General features: G+C 32.0%; 1 protein-coding gene across 1 annotated transcript in view; it reads right to left on the minus strand.

Annotated features, from left to right (window-relative positions):
• Positions 1-12,500, minus strand: part of LOC137632198 (sodium/mannose cotransporter SLC5A10-like) — a 41,284-nt gene that overhangs the window by 13,223 nt on the left and 15,561 nt on the right. The window contains exons 2-8 of the mRNA XM_068364083.1: positions 10,990-11,061; positions 9,952-10,056; positions 9,021-9,185; positions 5,880-6,078; positions 5,198-5,418; positions 1,983-2,226; positions 259-481 (exon numbers count right to left, since the gene is read on the minus strand). Coding sequence (XP_068220184.1) covers positions 259-481; positions 1,983-2,226; positions 5,198-5,418; positions 5,880-6,078; positions 9,021-9,185; positions 9,952-10,056; positions 10,990-11,061 — 1,229 coding nt within the window. The remainder of the gene's footprint in view (positions 1-258; positions 482-1,982; positions 2,227-5,197; positions 5,419-5,879; positions 6,079-9,020; positions 9,186-9,951; positions 10,057-10,989; positions 11,062-12,500) is intronic.

Below are 12,500 nucleotides of genomic sequence, written 5' to 3' on the forward strand. Positions count from 1 at the left end.
CTTGGATGAAGGTAAAACTTCCATTATTTAGTATGTGAAGGTCACATATATATTTTATCTCAAAACTAAAGCCAGGAAAGATTTGTTGAGTGCTTTTGAGTTTGTATTTTAATTTAAATTTAAATCAACGTAAGAAAATAGTGTTAGATTTAAACTAACGGGACATCATTCTAATTGACTCTTATGCGCTGACCATAACACCCAAACCTATCGTGAATCAATACATGAATCAGCAAATAGAAAAAAAAATGAACTCACTGAATGACAGGGATCCAGATGACGGAGATGACCACGAGAACCAAAACAAAGATTCGCCCAACAATGAGGAGTTCTGTGTCCGAAGGGTTACTTTCATTAAAGAACCTCTTCCTTCCCCACATCCACATGTCGATCGTGAAGACGGTGGAGGCAGAGTTGAAGATCGAAGTCAGGGAGGACATTAGAGCAGCCATCATCACTGCTAACATCAAACCGGATAGGCCTAAGGGGAAGGAATTACTTGTTAGTGCGTCTACAGGCTTCAAAGTGTTGAAGTAATTGATAATGGAGGCCAAATTATTTATGGATAACAGCATCAAGGTGAATAGGCCTAAAATGAAGATATTATTATCAAAGAAAGTCACAATCTGTTAATTAAAATTGAATAATTTCAATAGTTATTCAAAACGTAGAATTATCTCCCAACTCCCAAGAAGCATTACATATCATGAGTACAAAAGCATGTACACACACTATTGGACATTGTGAATCACTTCTTTTTTTAAAACTTGGCACAATATTGGAAGAGAAATGATTTGTATATAGTTATTATTATTATTATTATTATTATTATTATTATTATTATTATTATTATTATTATTATTATTATTATTATTTGCTAAGCTAAAACCCTAGTTGGAAAAGCCCAGGGGATCCAACAGGGAAAATAAGCCAGTGAGGAAAGGAAATAAGGACAAATAAAATATGTTAAGAACAGTAACAACAATAAAATAAATATTTCATATATAAACTATAAAAACTTTAACAAAACAAGAGGAAGAGAAATAAGATAGAATAGTGTGCCCGAGTGTACCCTGAAGCAAGAGAACTCTAACCCAAGACAGTGAAAGGCCATGGTACAGAGGCTGTGACACTACCCAAGACTAGAGAACAAAGAGGAAAGTGGCCACTAAACAATTATACAGTGCAGTAATTAACCCCTTGAGAGAAAAAGAATTGTTTGGTGATCTTAGTGTTGTCAGGTGTATGAGGTCAGAGGAGAATATGTAAAGAATAGGCCCGACTATTCAGAGTATGTATACGCAAAGGTAAAATGAACAGTAGTAATGTCTGGCCCTGTCCAACGTACTACCTCTTTTTCTCCAAGAAATCTTAAACTTAACCTACTACATAATCCAGAATGTAACTTTTAGCAAAGAATTTATAAGCATTAATGTTTATGCGTTTTATTTCCATTTCGTTTACAACTTTCTGTTTCAGTAATAATAATAGGTATAGATAGATAGATAGTTACCTTTGTGTTTATATATCAAAGTAAAACGCATTAGTCTACCATAGAAAATGCATAAGGTTTTGACATCTTACTTTTACAAGTAAAGATGTAGGTTGATAATTAATATAAAAATTAATATAAAAAAAAAATTCCCTGTATTAGAAAAGGCAGAGATTTTTCCCCCAGAAGTAGTTGAAGAAACTACGACACTACGACTAAAAGATAAGAAAAAAAAAATCCCCAAATAGGAATGATCAAATCATCTAAGTGCACCATATGCTTACATTGAAGAACATAATTCTATAAGTTTTCCACGCCCTCAAAATAAGTAGTATTCGTAGGTCCCCAAATCTTATTTCATGGTTCAAAGCAGTAAGGTAAGACTTCTTTTACTCAGGCCAAAAACAATTGCTGAGTAATCATTGCTCAATAAACAAGTCATTTCAACACGAGGACAACTATGATACCATAGTTATAATATAATATTTACCTGTGGGAAGGAGGTTCAAGACGAGCTCCACGTATGCAATATCACTGCATCCACTTGGCTTGCTGCAAATGGCTTTACAAATTTCCGGGGCCGAGCAGCCAACCGTGTCTGGGTACAGAATTCTTGCAGCCATTCCGGGGAACACTAGCAACCACAGAGGTAGGAATTTCAAGTAAGAGGCCAGGATACAACCAGCTTTTGCGTGGGTCATGTTCTTACTGGCAAGTGTTCGCTGCACAATGACCTGCAAGATAGAAAAAAGGGTCATCAATAAGGTCATCTACTATTTTTTGAAAATAAATTTATGTCTTATTGCAAAATGATTAACATATATGGTCGTGAATTACTTCCCAAAAGACGAGTGTCTTGAATAAAAGAATTGATCAGGCTTTTGTGTTCTACGCATATCAACCTCACTATTTTCACTGTAATGAACTATTCCACATGCGAGCAAAAATCAATAATAAATTATTTTTTTTATACAAAGGTTTTCTTAAATATAATTCAAAACATACATCCAATCAACAACAAAAATTATTTACTCAACTTTAGGAGAATAAATGTTTCTGTGAGAAATATTATTTCATTTTCTGAAACTGCCTTAGCTATTGTTGCACATAGTGTAGATAATTATAAGAATAAAAGAGATGAAAATATAGTAGGAAAATAAAGCACTGCCAAATAATATAGACACTATCTGTCATATATAACAAATTTGAGTAACTAATTGAACCATAGCAATTTATTACTTCAGATTTTTATAATTAAATTATGACGGTCAACTTTTTTTAATGTTTATAAAAATAGCATCTATTCAACACAGGTAGAGGGAACCTAAATAATCAAAATGTTCAAAGAGGATAAATCATACTTTTATCCCAAAGATATGAAGAAATAAAGCTGAAAAGAACAGTTTTAAACAAAAAGTGAGTCACAGAGAAGATGAACGTAGGTTGAGATACTACCGCTAGAGAGTTATGGAGTCTTTGATTGGCCAGACAGTACTACATTGGATCCTTCTCTCTGGTTACGGTTCATTTTCGTTTTGCCTACACATACACTGAATAGTCTGGCCTATTCTTTACAGATTCTCCTCTGTCTTCATACACCTGACAACACTAAGATTATCAAACAATTCTTCTCTCAAGGGGTTAACTACTGCACTGTGATTGTTCAGTGGTTACTTTCTTCTTGGTAATGGTAGGAGAGACGCTTTAGCTATGGTAAGCAGCTCTTCTAGGAGAAGGACACTCCAAAATCAAATCCATTGTTCTCTAGTCTTGGGTAGCGCCATAGCTTCTGTACCATGGCCTTCCACTGTCTTGGGTTAGAGTTCTCTTGCTTGAGGGTACACTTGGGCACACTATTCTATCTGATTTCTCTTCCTCCTGTTTTGTTAAAGTTTTTATTGTTTATTTAGGGAATATTTATTTTAATGCTATTGTTTTTAAAATTTTCTATTTTTTCTTGTTTCCTTTCCTCACTCAGCTATTTTCCCTGTTGGAGCCCCTGGCCTTATAGCATCGTGTTTTTCCAACTAGGGTTGTAGCTTAGCAAATAATAATAATAATAATAATAATAATAATAATAATAATAATAATAGGATATGAGATACCAATGTATATAAGCTCTGATGATCAAAAGAGATAGTCAAAACTAATCTATTTTCGTCTGAAATGTTTTATGGTAGTCTGGGAGATATATCTTACATATCTTATTCATATGTCGAATGTAATCTCACCTACATAATAAAGAGCAATTGTCCAGCTATATATATATATATATATATATATATATATATATATATATATATATATATATATATATATATATAAATATATATATATATATATATATATATATATATATACCTATATATATATATATATATATATATATATATATATATATATATATATATATATATATATATATATATATATATATTTCAGGTCACGCTCAACTCTCCCAGTCACTAGTGTTTGGGAGAGGTAGTATTCATACCATGGTGGGGGGGGGTGCATATGTATCTAAATATGTAGCCTTTATTTTTAACGGTTTGCGTATACTAGTACTGTGGCCTATTAATATATATATATATATATATATATATATATATATATATATATATATATATATATATATATATATATATATATAGATAGATATATATATATATAGATATATATATATGCATATATATTTATATGTATATCCATATATATACCAAAGGCACTTCCCCCAATTTTGGGGGGTAGCCGACATCAACAAAGAAACAAAACAAAAACAAAAAAGGGGACCTCTACTCTCTACGTTCCTCCAGCCTAACCAGAGACTCAGCCGAGTTCAGCTGGTACTGCTAGGGTGCCACAGCCCAACCTCCCACATTTCCACCACAGATGAAGCTTCATACTGCTGAATCCCCTACTGCTGCTACCTCCGCGGTCATCTAAGGCACCGGAGGAAGCAGCAGGGCCTACCGGAACTGCGTCACAATCGCTCGCCATTCATTCCTATTTCTAGCACGCTCTCTTGCCTCTCTCACATCTATCCTCCTATCACCCAGAGCTTTCTTCACACCATCCATCCACCCAAACCTTGGCCTTCCTCTTGTACTTCTGCCATCAACTCTTGCATTCATCACCTTCTTTAGCAGACAGCCATTTTCCATTCTCTCAACATGGCCAAACCACCTCAACACATTCATATCCACTCTAGCCGCTAACTCATTTCTTACACCCGTTCTCACCCTCACCACTTCGTTCCTAACCCTATCTACTCGAGATACACCAGCCATACTCCCAAGACACTTCATCTCAAACACATTCAATTTCTGTCTCTCCATCACTTTCATTCCCCACAACTCCGATCCATACATCACAGTTGGTACAATTACTTTCTCATATAGAACTCTCTTTACATTCATGCCCAACCCTCTATTTTTTACTATAATATCCTTACTATATTATATGTAAGAGTAGCAACACTAAAGTTGCATTATGCATCTAATAAAGAGGCAAGGTAATTGGTCTGCTAGTACATGAGAAAAACAAATAAAGTAATACCAGTGAAAATCGACTGGATTTTACTTCAACTGTTGGAAATAGAAGTCTTGAGTTATACCGCTTAATTATGAAAAGAATGTGGTAACCAGGCAATTCTCTCTTGAGAAAAGTTGATAAAATAATACTTATAGGAAATCAAGGTAAGCTTACCTGGTCAGTGCACCAGTACCAGATGGAATTGATGGTAAGTCCAAACACCATTCCGGTCCAGGGGTAGTCGCTTTCGCCAGGTGTTATAGATCGGATGAGGCTCATGTAATCGGAGGGAGGTTTGTTACACGTGTTGTTTGAGTCATCCAACGCCGTGAGCGACGATATGGCATAAGGGTATGAGTCGACTAGGTTCTGGAAACCACCTACAGCCACAAATGCTAAAAAATAAGAAGAAAAAAATTAGCAAAGTGGCCATTTACACGGTGCATTATGAATACCATTATTATTATTATTATTATTATTATTATTATTATTACTATCCAAGCTACAACCCTAGTTGGAAAAGCAAGATGCTATAAGCCCAGGGGCTCCAACAGGGAAAAATAGCCCAGTGAGGAAAGGAAATAAGGAAATAAATAAATGAAGAGAACAAATTAACAATAAATCATTCTAAAAAAAGTAACAACGTCAAAACAGACATGTCATATATAAATTATTAACAACATCAAAAACAAATATGTCATAAATAAACTATAAAAAGACTCATGTCCGCCTGGTCAACAAAAAAGCATTTGCTCCAACTTTGAACTTTTGAAGTTCTACTGATTCAACCATTGCCTTGTATATCCATGAAATACTATACTTTAACTATGCCAAGGAAATTTCATAATCCTCTTACACTTTGCCATCAGGATAAAGGCACCAACGATCATAAGAATCGTCTGGACGAAGTCCGTCCACACAACAGCTGTCAGTCCTCCAGCGATGGTGAACACAGCAGCAATCGCCAGCAGAATTATGATGCTGATGTAGAGCCAAGCATCCGAGGTCTTGTTCAAAGCCAGTTGGATAAACAACGCACCAGCGTATAGATCAGCCTAGAAACGAATAAATAGATCACTTAGTAAATAAAAACGAAGGAAACTGAATTTGTTAAGTGGCAATATCCAAACATCATATATATATATATATATATATATATATATATATATATATATATATATATATATATATATATACATATATATGTATATATATATATATATATATATATATATATATATATATATATATATATATATATATATATATATATATATACATAATTGTGTGAGTGTTTTCTAACATTAAATCATTTCTTAGAAACATGGTCGATCCAAAGAAACTATGAAACAAGGTTAATTGGTACAATGCATTCATATTCTAATGTCTTACAGCTTCCAAAATTAGATACTTCTTAGCTCTCACAGATAAGTGTCAAACACCCCTTAACAGACTGTACCATTAATAGATATCTTGCACTTAACTCTAGCGTTACCTAAATAGTAAACCTTATTACTTTATAACACTTCTTTCATCTTAACTACTCACCCTTATCTAGGCATTCCCCTCATCCTCTCTCATACAACCTGATCACCAACCTAACAGTCTCCATTCTTTCCTCATAACCGGACCATCTCAAAACTTAATATATTTTGCATAATTTTCTTATATTATTTCTAAATATCTCTACCTTACTTTATTTTCTTTTTCAGAGCCTTAACCCTTTGTTTTCCACATGCATTCAAGATCTTCATCTCATTCCTATACAGAAGAATTGGCTCGCCAAACCTTTTTTTTTCTCTATCCAACCTTGGCCTCTATGTAATCAAAATTATCATCCAAATAGTTTGCACATTCCCTGCTACCCTTTTTTTCACCCATTCTTTAAACCTTCTTCTCTCATCCTTTCATTAATCTACTTTAATTCTCAAGTAACTATAAAATTAAGCACTCCTATCTCCAAACATCTACAGAATATAAATATGTGTTGTTTCAACGTACTCATTTGCATCTCCATGATAGCGATTGTTACGTAAATATACATGAATTCGACAGGAATAAGTAAAACAGAGCCGAAATAAACTTTTATATCTCTTGATGGTCAAGTGGTTCAAATCTAACGTCTACTTCTGTTGAAATTCAGATGCATAGGTTCTAATCCCGGTCAGAGTAAAAACACTTATTCCCGAAGTAGATTGAATTCCATAAGGACTATTTGTGGCTCAACGTTCGAAAAAAAAATATGTATGCATGTTATACCGTACAAGTGAATCATAAGTATGGAAAACACATTATATAAAGAAACCCTTTTTGTTGCTATACCAGGCACAGTAGGAAAGAGTATTTCCATCACAAGCGGGAACTGCTTATCATACTATAGCACAAACACGCAAGGTCACAATAGGGTGTTAATCTATGATATATCACCTAATTATGATTTGCAAAGGCATGCAATTTCCTACTGCAAATACAACTAAAGGATTTTTTCCCAATGGCAACACGAAAGCTTCCGGGAGCATACATATCTCTGTGCTAGTCAATCCTAAAAATATAAATGTTGAATCCTATTTGGTGTGATTTATTGAAATTGGGCAATATGACCCAACGCTGGGTACGGGAGATCATTTAGCGCTGAGCTGAAATTAGGGGAGAACCCTGCAGTTTGCATTTTGAAGAATAAGTTATAAGAGGTTGGACAACATAAAGTAAGATATGAAAAGGAAAGAGATATAAAAGGTAAACGGATAAAACTGGGTGTAGGGAACATAGCAAAGATCCTTTAGTTTTGCCTGCAGTGCACCTCAGCTGATGGCATTAACCTATTTACTAGGCAGTTTATTTTAGGCTAGTTACTAACCTATTTACTTGGAAGTTTATTTTAGGCTAGTTGCTAACCTATTTACTTGGAAGTTTATTTTAGGTTAGTTAAAAGAGAACTCCTGGTCTAAACTAAGAAATTAATATAATAAAATATAGACAATTGCAGCGCCCTAAAAATTGTAAAATTAAAGATCAATGGTTTCGGTTCCAGCCTCATCAGAAGAGACTGGCCAGAACGTCAACCTGGCAAGCTTTCTCCCCCAACTGTGGTGACCAATCACACCACTAACCTATCCAGTACATAGCATGCAAGGCGAACACGATATTACTCCACTAGCCATAGAAGTTGACTTTTACAGCATATCATTGATTCACATAAATGGAATTAATTTTCATGGGCATTTTAAATTTTGAATAAATTTTACATTCATGACAAATTACAAGCTTTCGTTGTAGGACTTGAAGCCTATCTTAATGTATATATATATATATATATATATATATATATATATATATATATATATATATATATATATATATATATATATATATATATATATATATATAAACATTAAGACAACATTACTACTACGAAAAGCTTACTTTTTAGCAACATATCAAAAATTCTCTAAATTCTAAATAGCTTGCTAGAACTTCTCTAAACTTCATTTTTTTCTTGCGTTATTCTCTGTAAACCATCATTTGCAGTTATTCGTGTCTAGTGTTTTACATGTAAGGTTAAGTATTTCCCAAGAGGACATCCTTAGTGAAAATAGTTCAGTTTTGCGATTCCATATTCAACAGAAGTTAAGTGAACTCCCCTACATACAATGACGTTACAGCAGCCCTCAAAAACCATAGTACTCATGTCAATCGATATATTACTCGAAGTTCTGTACTTTATCACGAATACAGAACTTAAAGCATTACCTTAATTACTTTCAATGCAGTTTGTTTACATAGATAGATATGACTTAAGTGTCATTTTCTCATAACTATTTCATAATCACAAAAACAGGCAGGTGTTTCATATATTTCAAACCACAAGGTACCTAACACGATATAATCATTATAAAACATAAAGCGAAAATGTCTTATCAGCTGCATTGAAATCCTATTCTTGCATACCTACTTATCCAAATACAACCAGAAATAAAAATGCCATTTGAATACTTACTGATATCTTAGTGAAAATGTAAAGCAGAAGAGCGAGGAAGGCCAGGTAGACTCTTATCCTTTGGCCACCAAATCTCTCCCTGAGATATTCGGGCATCGTGTACACACCCGAACTCATGTACACCGGTACAAAGAGCCAGCCCAGGAGCATCAGGATGTAAACGGCCTGGAGGAGGAAAATTGCAGGATTATTTAGACGATGGGGAGTGATTTATTAATAATTGTGGTATATATTAAAATTGTGAAGGAGGAAGGTTTCTTTTTATTGAGGTGTTAATAATTTCATAAAAAAAAGAACACTTCATTTATGTATGAATGTACACAGGTATAAGTGTATACACGCGTGTATAACACACACATACACACACATATATATACTGTATATATATGTATATATATTTATATAAATATATATATATATATATATATATATATATATATATATATATATATATATATGTATATATATATATACATATATATACATATATATATATATATATATATATATATATATATATACTGCATAAATATACATATATATATATATATATATATAAATATATATATATATATATATATATATATATATATATATATATATATCTATATATATATATTTATATATATATATATATATATATATATATATATATATATATATATATATATATATATATAAATATATATATAGATATATATATATATATATATATATATATATATATATATATATATATATATACACATACATGTATATATACATACATGCAGATATACATATATCCACATCTTACATTTATCCTACTCTATAAAATTAGAATAATCTACCGAGACCGAAAAACAAAATATTGTATAATACAAATCTCAATCATCCGTGAATATCTCATACTAGAATACCACAAATAAAACAGCAAAAAATCGACGCTTACACTTTGTTCATATCCAGCCACTGCTATGCCGGAAGCTGCTCCAGATCCAGCCAGACCAATGAAATGTCCCGAACCGATGTTACTGGCAAACAGAGAGGCACCAACCTGCCAGGAGACATTTAAATAGTTTCATACATATGTATGTATATATACATATAAGTGCGTGTATACAGTATGTATGTATATGTATATAATACACATACACACACACACACACACACACATATATATATATATATATATATATATATATATATATATATATATATATATATATATATATATATATAAATGTGTATATGTATGTATATATGCATATAATAAACGTTTTCACACACACACACACACACACACACACATATATATATATATATATATATATACATATGTGTATATGTATGTGTATATATGTATATAATAAACATACGCACACATATATACGTATAAATGTGTATATATATATATATATATATATATATATATATATATATGTATATAATAAACATATACACATATCTATCCATCTATCTATCTATCTATCTATCTATATATATATATATACTGTATATACATTATATATATAATCAATGTCAAGATAGAATAGCAAATAAATAAGTAATAAGTGAGCTACAAATAAATTCAATTGAATTAACATATTATAAGACAGGGAGAAAGATTTATCAAAGTAATCTTTAAAAATGTAGGCAATAAACTCAAGTCTCATAAATCCCCTAGGAAAATATTGAATCTGTTAATCATCACGAAAAGATAATGGAATAAAAATTGATTCTACGAATAAATCTTATATATCAATTAGAATAGAACTATAAGGAACTTACATATGGACTATGAATATGAGTAAAGGTAATGGGTTTTTTTATCACAGAAAAAAGTGTTCATTAATATTACTAAAGGGAATGTGCAGGGCTAAATCATAAAAATAGCTTAAAGTTCTATAACAAAACAATAATGGTTTTATTTCATTCGTGGCAATAAGACCGATAAATTCGTGATAGAAAAACTATGTTTAGTACTTACGGGTAACCAATGCATATTTCTGGAGGCTAAGAAATACCCGGAGACACTTGCACTTTTGCTTCTGTAGGATGTCTGGAAGGAAGGGAAAAATGCATTAATAATAATAATAATAATAATAATAATAATAATAATAATAATAATAATAATAATAATAATAATAATAATAATAATAATAATAATAATAATAATAACAGAAAAGAACTGATCAATGGTAATGTTGGTAAGTCAAGTATCGGTGGAACTGTCAACGTTCAAAATAAAATCAAATGTGGCTAGCTTAAAGAAAAAAAAACCACTTCACGTAAACGTGCGTACACAGGCACACACACACACACACACACACACACACACATATATATATATATATATATATATATATATATATATATATATATATATATATATATATATATATGTGTGTGTGTGTGTGTATATATATACACACACACACACACACACACACACACACATATATATATATATATATATATATATATATATATATATATATATATATATATATATATATATATATATATAAATGCCTTTCCAGGTTTCAACATTCACGCATGTGTGAATGTGGGAATCAGCCAAGTACCGTACCACTAAAGGACAGGAGTGATATGCCTGCGATCAAATGTTCATAACAATACATCCTAAAGAAAATATTATCCTCTACAGCATAAATGCCAATCCAAACATTTAACGCCTGGAAGCACACAAACCCTTTCAAGTGATAAAAAAAAATAGCGACGAAAATAAGAACGCGTGAAAAATGAGGGGGAAAAAAGGGTAGGTGTCACCCGAGAAGGATCATTGTTTACAGTCACGTTGAAATCACCATCATTATTCGAGGTTCCATAAACTTACTTCCCTGTTCTTCACTACCGGAAAAATTCTTTATTCTCTCTCTCTCTCTCTCTCTCTCTCTCTCTCTCTCTCTCTCTCTCTCTCTCTCTCTCTCTCTCTCTCTGTTAAAAGAATATAGGAAGACAATTAAACAATAATTTTATCTTCCTCTCGCAGCTTGGCCTTGGACTGTCGTTCATTCAAGAATTCCTTTGTGATGTTTCAATTGTTATACTTTATTATGTTCGTATCAATCTAAGGCGTGTTTAATTTATGCACCTATTGAAGACTTAATTGCCATCTTTTCATTTTTGCCTGAGTCTGTTTTGTTTGAACGACTTCAAAAAAAAAAAAAAATAAATAAATAAATTCATGATAATTCATAAATCCTATTTAAATATACCATTCTTCACTCTCCTTCACTGTTGATGTAAATATCGAGTAAAAATAGGAGTTTTGTTATCTCAAAAGAGAGTTACAAGGAGTTACAAGGATTTTGGATGTCTCAAAGACTTTTTGGTTCATCCGCGGAGACTTCATTTGCTAGAGAGAGAGAGAGAGAGAGAGAGAGAGAGAGAGAGAGAGAGAGAGAGAGAGAGAGAGAGAGAGAGGCTTCATTTACACTTCCTTTATTTAGAATTCGGCACCAAAAAAATTAATAT

Source organism: Palaemon carinicauda, chromosome 41 (genome assembly GCF_036898095.1).
Source record: "Palaemon carinicauda isolate YSFRI2023 chromosome 41, ASM3689809v2, whole genome shotgun sequence".
NCBI lineage: Eukaryota > Metazoa > Arthropoda > Malacostraca > Decapoda > Palaemonidae > Palaemon > Palaemon carinicauda.